At 42.8% G+C, this 17,761-nt stretch overlaps 1 protein-coding gene across 6 annotated transcripts in view; it reads right to left on the bottom strand.

Annotated features, from left to right (window-relative positions):
• FAM219A (family with sequence similarity 219 member A) overlaps positions 1 to 17,749 on the bottom strand; it is a 93,488-nt gene extending 75,739 nt beyond the window's left edge. Inside the window, exon 1 of one of the 6 annotated variants that reach the window (XM_079329945.1) lies at positions 17,508 to 17,749. In XM_079329945.1, coding sequence (XP_079186071.1) covers positions 17,508 to 17,534 — 27 coding nt within the window. In that variant the 5' untranslated portion in view covers positions 17,535 to 17,749. Of the gene's footprint in view, positions 1 to 16,796; positions 16,998 to 17,474 lie in introns of those variants that run through there. The other 5 variants (XM_079329944.1, XM_079329947.1, XM_079329943.1 and 2 more) reach the window with 5 other exon arrangements.
• Between the last annotated feature and the right edge of the window lie 12 nt (positions 17,750 to 17,761).

Here is a 17,761-nt window from a genome sequence, read left to right as displayed (position 1 = left end):
TGGCAAATAGAAGGAATCCTTGCCAGTTGCTTCGCCAGCAACTTTTAACCCATCTTTGAGCCATAGGTTTGTTTACAAAAGTTTAGCTCAACAGTCCCACACTGTGCAGTATAATTCAGCTGATACTGGGCTGGTTGGTGCCCTGTCCTGTGATGTATCCTGGCATGTATGACCACAAAGCCACCTCTGACTGTAACGTTCAAGACTGTGACCATACAACTTGCTGTGGAACAAGTGACAGAAGCACACATCAATGATGCATCAGGGGCAAGGCAGCTAAGTTTACATATTTGTGAAAATTGAGCTTAAATACATGCTGAGGATGTTACAAACCAGCCACTGCAGTGTACATGTCCAAACTGGTTTTCCTTAAACTGAAATGTCTGTGCACTATTACTGCCTATCAACGCACTGTGAAACTCTTTCTGTTTCACCAGAACAATGTCATGCAATATTTCTTTTAGATACTTTCACTGACACTTAAAGCTCTAATATTTCACCCATTACAAGTACTGCTGGCAGGGAAACATCTAGTAGCTAACAAAAGCTTATTGCAGTACCAAAACCAGCACCTGAGGAAAAAACACAGCAATAATCAGGATTAGGTGCATCCTTCTTACCACAAGAAGTTATTGCAATAACTCAAAGACCCATCAAAGATTAATCTTCTCTGCACTGGCAACTGTAAGAATCCCAATTATTCCACCATACCAACCTGATAACGATAATAAGGTAGATTTCAAGGAAAGATAAACCCACTAGCTGAAATTTGAAACAAAAAAAAAGATAAAGGTTTTCAATTTACTTTTTATTTCTTGACTTCAGAGGCATGAGGGAAAGAAAACCAGAGAGAAAAGTTAAAGAAAAACATCTATTCAACATCAAATCTCCTATCTAGTTGTAGAATTCCATCAACACTGCAGAGGAGAGACCTCTATAAAAAATAGTGGTAAAGACAGGAGTTACTCAGAGGAACATAAAACAATACCAAGGCTAGGAGAGTTGGTTACTTACGTTTTTCAGCCCTTCACAGAGCACAACTTAGTGATGCAAGACAGGGCAGAGAGCAATCTCAATAACAGGTTAAATGCCTTCCACCTTCTTACTCAAAGGTATGTAGCCCTTTGAAATGGCCTGGGGTTTTGGCTGTTTGGTTTGGGTTTTTCAAGGTATACAAAGCAGCTGATACAGACCTTCTGTCTACTGGGGGATGTGAAGCTTTATCAGCAGCTCACTAGTTTTGTGAAACTGAAAATCATGCTATATTTCAGCCAGGTCTGAAGACAGACCTGCATCCGTGGCAGAGTAAAGCGATTCCAAGACATCACTGACCTGGAGGCAACAGCCTGTTAAGAGTTCTTAAGATGTTTTTCCCTCTCTTCCCCTCCATCACTGATGTTGAGATTTCAGGCACCAATTCTTTCATCCCAGAAGATACCTATAAATTCAGTTTAGAGTTTTCTGATGTTTTCATTGCTTAGCACACCCCTCTGCCCTAAATAAAGTTCTTGGTCTTTTTTCATACAAATCTAATTGAGCTTCAGAGCAGGAACTCTAAACAGGAAATGTTTAAAAAGCTGAAATAGCTGGACATAGCTGGTGGTTTTCCAGGTGATCTGCCACACAAAAGGAGGACTTGGTTTACAGAGCCACTTATTTCACCCCAGCAAGCAGTAAAAGAATTTTTAAATAAGACTCAGTGGTATATATTTGTAAGTCCTTTCCCCACTTTAATTTAGAGGAATTACCAAGATACGTGCAAATATTAGCAGATAGAAACTGGACATACTCAGAAATGGCTAAACCATAGAGTCATCATAGGCTCATGGAATGGCCTGGGTTGCAAGGGACTTTAAAGATGATCTTGTTCCAACCCTCCTGCCCTGGGGAGGGAAACCTTCCACTAGACCAGGCTGCTCAGAGCCTCATCTAACCAGGCCTTACCAAGGTTGAGATTTCCACAATTTCTTCTGACAAGCTGTTCTAGTATCTCACCATCCTCACAACAAAGAATTTCTTCCTAATATCTAATCTAAACCTACTAAATCTACTCTCTTTCAGTTTGAAGCCTTTCATCCTTGTCCTGTCACCACATGCCCTCTGAAGAAGTTCCTGTCCATCATCCTTGAAGGCTCCCTTTAGGTAATGGAAGGCTGCAATTAGGTCACCTCAAAGCCTTCTCTTCTCTAGGCTGAAAAATCCCAATTCTCTTAGCCTGTTCTTGAATGAGAGGTGCAACAACTCCTCTTTTTAAGCTTTTATACTTTCAGAGTTGTTTATTTTTAAAAAACTTTCTGCAAGACAAAAGCAAGTAGTTTTAAAATAACTTCAGAAGGCACCCATCTGGTCCTTCCAGCCCTTAAGTATCTAACTTGAACTGTTGATTCCATTCAGGAGAGGTCCTACCCATACATAGTTTCTACTCCATCGAGGCCATGTCTATTAGACACCTCTTGCCCTGTGAAGGAGATTGTACATTCCACCACCACTCAACTGACCACAGTACAGTCCCATCCTTTGGACAAGAACTTTCCTGAAAACTAACCAAGCAGCTCTGGTTTAGTGCTGTGTGTGCTCATCATCCAAGCACAGCCTGCACCATCTGATGGACAGTGAGACTCAAGTTCAGGCAGTGTTTGCCTGCAATAGACTTTGGCTGTGGGCAAACACTCAAGGCATTAACGGGAGGTCATACCTACAAATGTAACAAAACTTGCTTGGAAACTCAGGGAAGGACAACAACAGCTTTTGAAAAATCTGACCCAGCAATACAAAATGGCAACTGACAGAACTAATGGAGGATGGATTGAGTAATGGATGGTATTTCCACATATCTAACAATATATTGAAGTTGATTCTGGTGACAGTGACAGATCCATGAGGACATTCACTATGCACTGCAATACTACAATGTGCAAGGGAAGCAGCCCTATCTTTGAAGAACAGGCATCTAAAAACTGATTTAGACACATGGTGTTTTTTAATTAAAAAAACAACAAAACCAACACTGAATGTGGACTACTGAAATTATCAACTTACTCATTTGGAAGTGACCACCATTAAATTTCATATGATTTACCAGTTAAGCTGAATGTTTTGTTTTTATTATCACGTCAATTACCAGGATTAAATCCTATGCCCTAGTAATGCCCAGGAAGAGTGCTTCTATTTTTGCATAATAAAAAGGATAAACTGAGTCTAGCCTTGAAAAATTAAAGGATTTGTCATATTTATCAATTAAGACCACAGCCTGAAATGCAGCTTCAGACTACTAAAAGAAAGTTCTTCAGCCCTCCAGCTAAACCAAAAGAACAAGTTTGCAATATCAAGGGGATAAAAACTCAGCAAGGGTCTAATACACTTCAGAATATCAAGCTTGGAGTGCTATTTAGTAGATCTGCTTCATCCATGCCTCCTTGCTCTCTGTGTGTCAGCATGAACATGTTATCACTGTTGCAGCTGACTGCTGGCAATTCCCTGTGATGCTAATGAGTTTGGAATTTATGCAAAGTCTCAGTTGGTTCTTCCACAACATCTACCAACTGAAATACCAAGGCAGGATAACTGTGGTAAAAGCATCTAGCTTTTTCTCAGTTATTAATTATTGCACTAAGCCAGACTTCAGTGGCTATTTGAAAATCCTTCAAAACACAAAATCAACAGGCCTGGAAAAGGAGTTAACAAAAATCCATCATGACTCTTTTTTGTTTCATATCTAATGAAAAAATTTTATGACATGTTCCTATAATCTGATGAGTCTTTCACAGATGACAAATAAGAAACCAGAAATAAAATGCTTGATCCTCAAAGCAATTAGGATTTGCAAAAAGCTGTTAGGACCTTGTGCAATCAAGTAAATCTGCAACGACAGAATAACGTCACAGCTCTTTTACAGAATTATCCATGGTCATTGAGAATCATAGACACTGTCAAATATCCATGGCTTAATAAAAAGGAGGAAATAAAGCGAGCCATTATCAAATAAACACCTCTTATGTCAGCCTCTCCAGCCAGGTCCTAGGATATTAGCCATCAAGCTTCACGAAAACCAGCACTGCTATGCACATTGTGCTAAATATTGATTCAAGTGTTAATAATTTAGATAAGCAAGGGAAATCTTTGGGACTATTTGAGTCGGTAGCATGAAATACTGGTTTTCAGATCATGGTAGAAGAGAGAGATGGCACATACATTCTCCATCTCATATGCAGACCCAACAACTGGGGTCCCAGTCACTGACAAGAGTTGAAGTGTGCACCTAATTCACCCATTTGTTAAATTGAGTACAACTTATGATTATAAACCAAGCAGAAAGCACTGCTCCTCTGAAAGTCAGTACAAAAGCACTTCTAAATTTGTAAATGCTACCAATTAACCTCATGGGACAAACTTTTCTTACTGGGTTGGATTCTATGTGAAGACATTTTCTCCCAAAACTCAGGGACTAATCATTGAGAATTCTTTGTTGCAAATACAGAACCTTAGAGTTAATAAAAGCTCATATCTGACATTTCCCACTGCTGCACAGGGGAACTTCTCTTCTGCAGAAAGTATGAATTATAAATTCTATGTAGCTATATAATCCAAATAAAATATTCTCCCATAACCAGATAATCTCTTTATAATAATTCTGACATGCACAGCATGGATCATCTCAGCTATTTTCACAATCACTTTGCCCTAATTTTTGCAAGAAGTACAAGAAATTCTTTTCACAGAACTGCTTTTGTGATACGCTTTCTAAGGTACATCCACCAAAGGGTTTGGCTCTGCTGGAAATTATGGAAACAAGGGGCAGTATGACATTTTATTTAATCAGAGCAGCAGAGTAATGGCTAATGTTTTGCAGAATTCTAGACTATATCTTCAGGTTTTGCATTAGCATCCTGAAGTGGCCATTCAATTCCTGCTGCTTAAATCTCAGTACAGATATATCACAACGTATTTTCAAGAAAAGCTGGACTTGCACTAACTCCTTTAATACCCATTTCCCCCTAATTGCAGTGATCAAAACTGGAAGATGATCTGACTTTTGACACACACATTAACAGAAATGGAATCAGAAGCTAGCAGCTTCTCCTTGGCTTATCAGCTGCCAAGAACCCAACATGAAGTGCAGCTTTTACACGCTCCAGTGGGCTAGGTGACCTCCATCCTCAGAGCCTGTGAACATGCTGTTCCTGTTACTATTCTCAGAACTGCAATTCCCTTTTTTCCCCTTATATAAATGGAAATTAAGATTAGAGATCCAGACAGACCCACTGGCCTGAAAGAGACTGGTAGGGGCAGAGATGAAGGATTAAGTCTTTCCCTGGACTACAACACAATTTTCCTTCAAGATCCTTTGAAGTTTTAGAATTTTAAGCTTAGAAAAGAAAGCTTTTCCTGCTGTTTCCGTATCATATGGAACCTGCGGAAGCCCTACTGCACACTTCCATTCCCATCCTATCCGTATATCCTCCAGCTTTTCTCAAGGGCTATCATGCTTGGCTTTCTCTTCCTCCACATATATTCTAGAGAGAGATGTTCTGAGAAACAAGGTGCAGATATGGTACAGCGCCTGGTGCTTTCAAAATAATTCTACATCTTCAACCACTAGGGCTCAATGCCACAAGTAAAAAGACACCAGATAATTTTGATGATGCAGGCTGTACTCATGCTAATCTATTTTGCCTCTGGAACAAAGAAGTCCCATAGAAGCATTAGTGGAAGTGCTGCTGTAGAGGGGAGGCTGTGCAGTCAGAGCTGGGCCCTCTACTGCACAGGAGTTCTGCAGACCTCAGGTCCTTTCTCCAAACTAGTGAAGTCTGGAAGGTTGAACCTTCACTAATTCTGTTCCATCAGCATGATCACCCCTTTCCATGCATTGACTGACCAAGCAGTGACTGCACAATCTATATTTGGTGTTCAGCTGGAGAGTCTGCTCTGGCCATCACAGCGTATTTTTCATTTGTATCACATGCATGTTGTTGGGAAAAAAGTCATGCTTTCATTCAAAGAAGTATATTGTTTTTAGATACATCAGTCACAAGATCCTGCCAGACAAAAGCTTTGCAATGCCATCTCTGGTTAGGAACATTCCTATTCATTTTTTCATTTCAATTAACAACATGCACCCCGTGCAATGCACACCTCCTTCCCTCCTTCTCCCATTTCTCAGGTCAGTCTGCTCAAACAGCTCCTTGGATGTTCAGTTTCTGCAAACTTTAGAAATTTTAAAATTTGTCTCTTATTACGCATCAAGCTACTTGCAATGATTGACAACAAAACAAGTTTGATATTAGAAATTAGGCCCTATAATCGAGTCATTAACAGTGAGGATAAGATCCATGAGTATAAAAATTTTAAGTACTTCCCTCCAGTAAGTTAAACACTACAGGTAAAAGCCTTTTTAATCAGAGATTTCTAACCAAGCACAGGATGCTTTCCTGTATTTCAATCCTTAACCTGTACTGGTGCATATTCCTCACTAGGTGCAGGGCTCTACACTTACTTTGTTGAACCTAATTATTTCATTTGAATGCTCTAACCTTCTCTTCTCTAACCTATATTAGACCTCCATGCTTCGACAACCTTAAAGAAATTGCTTCCCTAGAACTAGCTGGCTCAAAACATGGGGAGTCCCATCTACTTCTCTTGCCCTATCATTGGTCTCCTGTAAGGCTGGTACATCAGCCAGAGTGAAACAGGAACAGTTTGTTGTTTGGGGACATGACTTTAGCAATACCAATGAAAGAGCTTAGGAAAGTGTAAATAAATCTCTCATGAATTTACAAATGTGTGTTTAACCAACAGGTACTTTTCAATACTGCCCTACACTGCCAAAGTGCTCTAGTACTTCCCCACTTTAAGGGAAAAAGCAACAGTTTAAATCTGAGAACACCATCACAGAGGTAAGCACAGAAACTCAAAAATTGTCAAATTATCTTGGCTAACTATGAAAAAAAAGCGAAGTGACGAACTGATGAAGACACAAATATAACTGCATTTAAGACAGCTAAAGATGCTTGGTCCACCAGGTAAAACACATCTTCTACTTGTCTGTAGACAAGTAGACAAGACAAAAGAAAGGAGCATGAGAGGCCACCATAAAAGCAGGCTTTCTCACCCCAGCTGAAAAGCTCTTCCAACGCCGTGTGTGCTGGTTTCCCGTGCTTGGGGGGAGGGGTGGCTTCCCCTCAGGGAAAGCTCCACGCGGTCCGGGAATGGAGGGGGCTGTCCCATCTCCCGGGGCTTCTCCTCTGGGCTGCTGGCACCAATCAGAGAGCTGATTTGGTGATGGACAGCTCGGGAAACCAATGAAAAGTTATTTCGCTTTCACAAATCACGGTGGATCAAGTGCTGGGGAGTCTTTCGGCTTCCGGCCTCCGGAGGAGCGGAGGGCTCTGGCCGGGGCCCGGCCCGGCTCCGGGCTCAGTCTGGCGCCCAGCCCGGCATTCCAGCCCGGCATTCCAGCCCGGCATTCCAGCCCGGCATTCCAGCCCGGCATTCCAGCCCGACCCTGGCTCTGCGGGGAGCCCTTAGTCCGGCCGGGGCCGCATGGCCCCTCGGGCACCGGCCGCATGCTTTCCTCTTAATGATCTGGATACAATTTTAACTTTTATGCCTAGATAAGATTCTTGATCTCCTGAACCCCCTTAATGAGAAGGAATAAAGCATGGAGTCCACGGAGGTCAGCGGAATGAAGATAAAGTTCCTCATGGGAAGAGATTGAAAGGATACAACTGTTAAGTAGCTGAATTTTTTTTTTTTTTTTTTTTTTTTTTTTGTGAGTCTATGAGGGGATTATGACTTCACTAAAATTCCTTTAAACTGTGAAATATACTTGGGGAGGATGGGTGCTTGAGTTGAAGATTTTCCTTGCCTCGGGAAATTGAGCTCTCTGTTTTGGAACTGGAATATGAACAGAGACATTTGATAGAGAAGATGGTGAATAGGATTTTGTTTTTCAGCAGCCTGCCTTTAAAAGTAGTACCCCATGTGTGCATCATAACCCATAACACGGTTCTGGAAGGACTGTCGGAATGAGAGGAAAATTCATAGTTCTGTAGGTCCCCGGCGAATGCAGACTGTGGAGGTGAAGACACCCCCTAAGTCCAAAGCAGAAAAGGGAACTTTCTCTCTTAAGTGAACTGAACTGATTATTTAAGTGGATAACTGACTCAAGTGTTCTCTGTATGTGGTTGGTAACAAATGTGGAATGAAGGGAGAAGGGAATAATCTAAGAATCTTATTCTGAATATTTTTTCTTGTGTTATTAATAAATTTCTTCTTGTATTTTCTTTTTTAAGTTTTGAGCCTGCATTTTCTTATCCTATCCTAAATCCTATCTCTAAAGAAAATTAAATATTTAAAATGGGCAAACCCTTTAGTCACACTGTGACACTGTGACAAACTTGCTGGAAAAACAGAAACCACCATGCCCCAAATTCAGCAGGGGATAAGGAAGGAAACAATAATTAGATCAGCATAAGCAATCTGATATTGATGCAAGAACCAAGATAGGTTTTCACCTGGGGCCACATACGTACAAAAACATGAAACAAATAACCTAGGTAAACATTTTGCTTGGATATGGGTGTACTAAATCACTAACCTACATTCCCATGCAATCAGTAAAACATGCAAGAGAGAAACGATCATTAGAATATTGCTGCTTTGCTTGGCTTAGGAAAAGAGACTGCCTACAGGATTTACTGGACTGAACGCTGCAGAACCCAAAAAGATAGGTGCTCATATAAATAGGAGTTGGCTCAGAAACAAAACTGAAAAGAAATTAAGAAAAAGCAATGTCAGACAAGCATGAGGCAAGACACCATACCATGTCCAAAGAGGAACAATCCATGTCTGATGGTGCCGGATGCTGAATGAAACAGCAGCTTCTCTGAAAAGCTCTAACACAGATTATTCTGGAAGCATGCTGAGGAAAGAGCTGAGGTAGGTTTTTTCTACCTGCTTCAGCACTGCACACAGAGTCTAAACAATGTGCTCTGGTAGGCAGACAGTGCTGGGTTACAGGAGTCATTTGGTAGCCAGTTATTTGATAGCAAACAACTTTGTTCTACGCAGTACAAATTAGCAGGCTCTGGAAAAATTTAAGTATGTTCTATCAATGTAACTTGTTCCCAGCAGAGGCTGAATCTCCACTAGACAGCTTGCCTGTAGAGCTGGAAGGCTAGAATAGCTTTTTAATATGCAACAAACAGTACTCTCCCTGTTCCCTACTGTATAGGAAATAAGGTCTTACCCATCTTTAGAGAGCCAGGGCTCTTCTCAACAAAAGCAATGTGTGCTACCTTCAGCTTTATTAAAAATACACTTTTCTCAGTCCACAACTAAGATGACTGCGATGCATCTAGTAAAAGCAGTTGGGATGCAGTCCGAATATTCTGTGTGTGTTTAGGAAAGCATTTTTTTTTTGTAAAGAAGTTTCCTGATGTGATAAGTCTTGCTGTCCTGTAAGCTGGTGACGATGTGTCCAAAAGTTGAGCAGATTTGCTAGCAATTACTCTTCAAAATTAAGCAAATTTCCACCTACAATTTCATTCACTCTGACTCAGTAATCCTCAGAGACAAACCAATGGAGCAAATGTTTGCTTCCGATTGCTTACCACAAAATGGACACTAATTCATTGCACAAGATGACATTCTAAAATTCAAAGAATAATGGTCCAACTACTAAGGCTTGGTGCGGAACTGATGGATTTACTAGTGGGAAGTGGCTGCATCACTACAATGTCAATTTTATAGCAACACATACAGAATAACCTTGGGGGAACCTTATACTCAAAATGGCACAAGACTTCACTGAAGATATATGGCATGTGCGAGTGTGAGGGGAAAGTGTAGATACATTTCTGTAGAGTGCCTGTGGAAAATGACAAATCATTGATCTATGTAGAAGCTGAAAGGCAGCTACTCCAGCCAAGGTCTTAAAATGTCTACAAAAAACATGCACACCATCATCACTGACTGACTAGAAGTCCTGCCATTAGCCAGCTTTTAATCTTCTACCCCACAGATCAAACTGGTGATGGGGTCTCCTCCTCTACCCTTACCAAGTTCAGGCTTCGATTTCACCAAAAGTAAAATGTACCTCCAGAGAGGTCACAGCCCTGTAGGTAAGCTGAGGGCTTTCCTGGAATGAAGGCTTGCAGACTTTAAGGCATGCCTTGTTCTCCTCTCTTACCAAATTCCCTGGAATTTTGCTCATCTTGTCTCTTTAGACTTGCCACTTCCTACTGGCAGGGAGAGGATATGGCTGCATCAGTAGCAGAAATTGCTGTCTGAGTAGATATTAACATCACACTACAGATAAAATGCTCTTGGGAATGATGGTAGAATCCCAAGAGCGTTCTGTGCAGATTTAATTGTTCATAGAGCTCACTGCCCCCTTTTAAATACCTTTCTTCACTCAAGAGGAGATTTCCAAATATGACTGACAGAACAACTGTAGTCAGAGCTTCTACAAAGAAGTGGAGAAGGAGGAGTAATGATCCCGCAGGGACAGTGACAGCTCTGGTAGATCCAGCCAGAGCACGCTCCCATATCCTGACAGGTCATCTTCCAGATACAACAGTACATCCCTCACTGCCTTCATTTGGGAGCCTGTGCTGGATCACTGCTGGAGTTTCAGCCTGGCCTGGGGTGGTAATAAAAATATTCCTGTACTTCTGCACCACAGGTCTGACACAGGACAGGGAAGTGAGGACAGAATCCCAATTAACTGAAGTATTCAGGGAGGAAATCTTTAGGCTATTGCTATAGATCACATGATAGCACATCAAAAAAAGCTGTATAACTAATAGCACCACTATCTCAAATAATTTTTTTCAGGATCTATAGTACTGTAGCATTACAAATCTCATGTACTGTAAGCATTTACAAAACATGTAGCTGCATAACCTCTGGGCTACATTACAGTGATTATACATATGGATGACATTTTCATTTTAGAAGCCTTTTCCTTCTAGAAAGATGGTGGTTTTGTGTGACTGCACTATAGACCTAATGTTATATTAACATATTATTTATAAGCCCTACAGGTACAGCCTTTCTTTTTGCTTTAGTTACTCTTGGTTTTCTGTTCTTCAGAAAGAACAGTTTTCCTCATTTTACAGAAAGATCTTAGCAAGCAGCACAATTTTCTTAAGGTGAGAAAGGCAGTATTTTGCAGAAATGAAGAATGCAGATTTTATAAGCGTGCTGAGCACTCATTCTCTTAAAAACTAAAATTGCAGTTTGTTTCTTTAAAAACTAAGTATCTGGCAGATAATATAGTATGTTTTTATTCTCTTCTGATGTTAAAAATCAAAGCTGTACAAAAATACATCTTCTGTATCTTCAAAATTTCTGAAAATTTTGCACTTTCAGGACTGGTGCAGATTTGGCATCTCAGCTGAAGAGCCAGCAGTATCACTGCAGGATTTGGCTGAACAAAATCCCTGGTTTGGCTGTCATCATCATAACTAGAGCTACCAGCCTGAGGCCCCTGCTGGCAAGGAACCAGGCCAGGCATAATGACTCAGATTGAGATATAGGAACCACCAGCCCAATTTCTCTAGAAAGAGCTCCTTTTTTTCATGTGGGCTGAAAACTGGGAAACTGAAATACTGAAATCCTGCTGCTTTCAGAAAGTGAGCCAAAGTCTTAGAAGTCTGTGTCAAAGCTTCACTGAAGCTGCTGCACTTTGACAGATGTGTTCTTAGGAAAAGTAGTACTGATGCCATGTAGGCACAAGCACTTTTACTCTACTTTCACATTTGTGCTAAGAACAGAAACTGCCTGTGTCGGTCTATGGGAGCAACGTGTGATCCAACACTGTCACCCATCAGTTTGCCATCACATGCCAGCCAGGGCTTGCTGCATGCTAGAGGCACGGGCTGGGGAGGCATCCATATTCCAGCAGACTCAAGATACAGCCCCACTGCACTGTGCTCAGTACATTTCATTTTAACAAAAATACTAAGGTTTTTGCAAGAGTTTAGTTAAGAATCCAAAACAAGATTTAAAAATCACGGGGAGAGTGTGCAGTGAGAAGATGGCTCTACACACAACTACAAGGTCAGCCATTCATATGTCAAAGGGAATTTTATTTCTTTTTCGTCTGCAGCATCCTCACGGTCCAAGTTTCCCTTCATTTCCCTTCATCTCTCTCTCTCTCTCCCTTTAATATCTACCACTGTAATAAGAATTTTCTGTTAGGATACCTTCCCAGCAAAAAACTCGGGAGAAAACAAATCCTCACAACAAATGCACCACCACCAAACAATTGACTAGTTGGAAGTTAAGACATCAAATATCAACTCCATGAGCCAAGAGAGCTATCTACCAAGTCTAAGTGTCTCAGAAATAATGAATTTCAGGCCTCATCACATACCTGCAACCCCTGAATTGATTTTATCTGGAAACAACCCTCTACCCTGCAGCTAAGGAAGAGAGACTTTTCTGTGAGTGCAGAAGGATCACAACAGGTTGAGCTGGAAATGAACAGAATCTAAGCAGAACAGAGCTCCTGCAGTTGAGCTTGCATCACGCTGATAACGAAGACATGACACTAAGCATTAGAAGTAAACAAAACACCCTGTAAATTAGTTTAAATTAATTTGAAAAGGCAGAAATTTTTAGGATAGAAGCCAGATGTGACCAATATACAAAAATAGAAATGTGGATCTGAACAAATAATTCCATTTTCATGGACAGGCACGGCAGGAATGTGAACAAGTGCCAGTTACCAACCTGTCTTCTCTTCCACAATGAAAATGTACAGAGTTCTACCACAGTATCAAAACAGGCAGTGTAATGTGTCTGTTCAAGATTTGAAACACTGGGCCTCATCCCATCTGACAACTGGATGATGTTTAACCAGGTTAAACCAGGTTACCAGGTACTGTATGTCATCTTGTCCATCTGCACATAGCAACTCTGCATCATTAAGTCTTTTGCTGAACCTCTCCTTTGGGTCTGCATCAGTTATCCAGCAGCTCTCTCAACACATTTGTAGAGGTCACACAGAGTCAAGCCAGCTTGCCTGACTTCACAATGCTTATCCAAACAAGCTTGAAAGAGGAGGAACATGACTGCCTGCCTTGTTAATTTCACATCACTGGATCCAATGTGAAGTGTTGGAGAGCACATGTGACAGACCTGGCCAACAGGCAACCTGCAGGCCAAATGCTTCTGAGCTCTGCAATATAATCCTATACCTTGTTATCAGCAGAGAGAAACTTGCAGGAACCAGGCATCCTGGGAGGCTTTGTCCAGCCTGTAGCAGTTGGGTGCTGCCCTTAGCCTTGCAATGGGAAGCCAATGCAGAACTTGGTGGGACAAGGCTGTCAAAAAGACAATGTTGCCCAACCAGACACATTTGAGTTTTAAAGAACTTAGATTTGCAAAAAGCCATGTCAAGTTCTCTCTCCCTGCTATGCAGATAAAATACTGGTTACTGTCAGGATGTACAGTCAGTAGACACCAGACACTAATGCACTATCACTCCTGACAGACAGCTGATCAATAAATAGTGCAAATGTCAGCAGCAGATCTGGAGGGCGGAAGGGTTCAGAAAGGTTTCAGACTGCTTTCTAAGAAACGTATAGCTGCTACATGCTGAAGAGAAGCCAATCTTTTAATTTTGAAGATAGGCAGACCAACTGGCCTGTCAGATGGTTTCCAGGCAGATCAGCAGCAGTTGTCCTGGAGTTCAGTATAAAGACATCAAAAGCTAACATGACACTTTATCCGTGAATGATGAACAGACATTCAAAAAGCATGCATGCTGGTCAACAGCACAAAGTTCAGGATTTTGAGCAAAGCCTAGTTTCACAAACCTCATTTCAGGACCTGTCACATACTGGCCAGCATTCAGAAGGAACAGCACTTTCCTGGGACATCCTGTTCCTGCTGGAACAGGATGAAAAGAAATTTCATCCAGTGTATACTCTATAAATCAAGCAAGGGACCTTCTTTGTTTGCTTTTAGCAGGCAATAATGTTTAGGAAGCTTTTTTTTTTTTTTAAACTATAGTTTCAGTGGCAAGTCAGAATGACTTTTAGGTAGCACGTGAAAAACAAACTTTTACTTCAGCTTTCTGGATGTGGAAAAGAGTGACAGTCACATATCTCTCTGAGATCATTTGAGCAGAAAGCTTTTAAACTGGGGAGAAGACAGTAAGCGCTGAGATGATAAGGTTATTCTGTACTTTTGTGATGATTTTGACAGTGATAAAGTTCATTTTCTTCACAGTAGCTACTATGGGGCCATGTCTTGGATTTGTGCTGAAAACAGTATTGATAACACAGGGATGTTTTGGTTATTGCTGGGCAGTGCTTGCAGAATCGAATCCTTTTCTGTTTCTCACCCCACCCCACCAGCCAGGAGTCTTGGTAGGGCAGGCACACAGATGGGATAGCTGACCCCAACTGAGCACATGGATATTCCATAACATACACTCAGCATATAAAGCTGAAGGAAGAAGAACAAGGGGGGGATGCTGGGAGTGATGGTATTTGTCTTCCCAAGTATTTGTCAGGTGTAATAGAGCCCTACCTTTTGCTCTGGGCATGGCTCAGCACCTGCCTGCCCAAAGGAAATGGTGGATAAATTCCTTGTTTTGCTTTGCTTGTGTGCATGGTTTTAGCTTTACTTATCAAACTGTCTTCATCTCAACCCACAAGTTTTCTCACTTTTACTTGTCTTATTCTCTCCCCCATCCTGATGTGGGAGGGAAGTGAGCAAGTGGCTGTGAGTGATTTATTTGTTAGCTGGGTTTTAACCGCAACCTTAAAAATACAGAATGGGAGGGAGAGTGACAGACAAATGGTAATTGTAATGGCACAAAGCAGTAGTATTGGCCAGAACTGTACTACCCAAGCAAATTAATATATCAAAACCCAGACTAGCAAGGATTCTTGAAAGCATCCAGTCCATATCTGTAAAGTACAGACTGGAGCTACAAAGTAGAGGAAACCACCAGAAATGCTGTACCAGACTGGCTACATCCCACTTCTGGGACCATTGTCCATGGTCCATTTCCATGCCTGTGGAAAAATTCTATACACCCAGTCACAGCAATTGTGTGTATACATCCCCAAACAGTCAAGGCCACCAAAACCAAAAGGTTTCACTACTAGCTCCAGCAGTTAGAAAATAACTGAAACCCTGAAGCACAGATTCAGAGTATCATTTTAATGCAAGTGTTAAAGCCTTTTGTGAAAATTTTTAAACTCTTCCATGTTGAAGGAAACTGTTTCCTAAGCTTACTATCACTGCCGCCCAAGCCCCCATCCCATCCTAAGACAACGGGGCTGGACCAGAGAAGTTCTTTGGATTCCTCCTGGTTCATGTTCATACAAGCATGCATGTATCTGCAAATTCCACTCTTCCACTATTATCATGGAGTTTCTAGAAAACACTTAGGACTACTGTTTTGTCTGGCAACAGCTTTTTCAAACTTGCTACTTTCACTACTATGCCTGCAATAAAACAAATAAAGATGGTCATTTTTGTCACATTTGTTGTGCCTTCTCTATATAAAAGCACCAACAATAAGCGGAGATTGCAATAAGCCCACATCAGCTTTTATGGACAGATCACAAAGATTTGAAGCCAAAGAAACAACCAAAACAAAACCCCAAAAAACAAAAACAAAAGCAACGCCCCAAACACAAACCAAAAAACCACCAACCACAACCAAAAAAAAAAAACCAATCCCCCAAAAAAACAAAAACAAAACAAAAAAACCCCACCCAAAACAACCAAATCCAGAACACCACTCAAACTAAGCATAGTTTCAGAATTTATCAATATTCCCACAATAAGAGAAATGTTTTTCTTGCCACTGAGAGATAATTTGAGTCTATACACCTTGTAGAGCTTTTCTGTTCATAAGACACTTTTTGTGCTCTCAACTTCAAACACTAGCTGCAACAAGGAATTGAGGTTGTGTTTACATCAACCGTAAATAATGCATAGTTTGATATATTAGAAAGCTCAGAAGTGCTTCAGTGCTAGTATAAACCTGGTAATAACCTACCCTCACCTGCTGCCAAAAGAAACTGTGTAAGTATTTTATTATTCTTTCCACCTTACCAAACAATTCATATGCCTGTCTCACACAATCAGATGCCGAGATGGGAACTGCTTACTCCAGGTGCTAAAAGGAATCAACACCTTGAACAATCCAGCTTTCACTTTAATTCCAAGATGAGCTGTATTTCAACAGGTCCCATTTTACTAATAGCACACCTCCAGGCAGAGACTGAGGAACACAGGAGTAAGGGAAGGGGAATACACAAGAGAACCTCTTCCAGGCAGAAAACAGAAATGGGCTAACACAATCAAGGGTTCTGTGGCAGGCAGATAGGGCACAACACAGACACTAACAAGCCTGTGGCACTGGAGCAATGCAGCCACATGCTCATATGAAGTCTTGCACTACTTGATGATGGTCTAGCATCTCCCTTGGCTGCCAGCCAGCTGGCTTTCCTTAGTAACTCATTTCAGAAGCTATCAAAAGCCCAGGACCACTCTACCTGCCCACTACACATATCTGCAAAGTCCTGTGAGCCTGCAGACTTCATTCTCTGCAAAGATTCCCCAGGGTCCCATGTAGTAGTGTAGCCATTATGTCAGGCTCTTCAGAGCTCATTAATTGGGTATAATTGTGTCTATGATGTGAAAAAACATCCTGATATGAAAAACACATGCCATGGCATCAAACGCTCACAGATTGGTCTCCTTATGCAAATAATTTTATGTGAGCAAAGTTAATTTGACAGAAATGTTTCTTTGCAGAACACCTGTACTTTACACAAGATGAGCATCTCCTCAGTGCAGCTTAGAGCAGGCTATAAACCATCCTCGGAGAAGGTCCTGCGGCTTCACAGCGCGTGTAACTTCACACCCAGCCCGTGCAGCTCTGCTGTCACCGGGGAGCATCGCTTCCCGCAGCTCCCAGCCCGGGCTGGGAATAAACACCGCCCGACTCCTCCTTAGACCTCACCTATCTAGTAAAAGCCAGTTAAAAGCCCATCCGTCCTCAGCGCCTCCAGCCGGGCTCCCCAGTCCCTCCGCCGCTTCGCCCTGGTTCCCGGGCCATTCCCGTGCCCGCTGGCGGGAGAACAGCCCGGGATGCTCCGGGCGGAGCGGCGTTTCCATCGCGGCAGAGCGGAGCCGCCCGCCCGCCCCCGCCCGCTTCTGCTACCGACGGCGCTCGGGGACACACCGGGGGAGGAGAAGGAGGACGAGGAGAAGAGGACGGGGGGGGAAAGCAGGATAAGAGGATGGCCCGGGATGACACAGCAGCGGCCGCGGGCCCGCGGGGGATGGCGGCGGCGGCAGCGCCCAGGACACTCCATTATATAACGGCGGCACCGCCGCGCCCGCAGCGCCGACACCCGGGGGCGTGTGCGCGACCCCCTCGGCACCGGGGTCATTTCAACCCGGGCACGGCGCGGCCCCGCCCGCCCGCCCCTCACCAGCGGCTGCATCTCGGCGCGCACGGCGGGCACCTGGAACCGGTCTATCTCCTCCATCATCTTGGCGGCGGCGCCGAGCGCGGCGGGCGGAGCGCGGGGAGCAGGGCGGGCGGGCACGGGCGGCTCCTCAGGCGCCGAGAGGAGACAGCAACAGCGACAATGACAACGACACCGCCCGCGGCTGCGGCTGCCTCATCGCCGCCGCGCCGTGACTCAGCCGCGCCGCTTCCGGGTCCGGCCGCCGCCCCGCCCCTTCTGCATATTCATAAGGGGCGGAGCCAGCGGCC

The sequence above is a fragment of the Erithacus rubecula genome (genome assembly GCF_903797595.1).
Source record: "Erithacus rubecula genome assembly, chromosome: Z".
Lineage (NCBI taxonomy): Eukaryota > Metazoa > Chordata > Aves > Passeriformes > Muscicapidae > Erithacus > Erithacus rubecula.
Note: the sequence above shows the minus strand (reverse complement) of the source record. Positions and strands in the feature narration are given on the sequence as shown.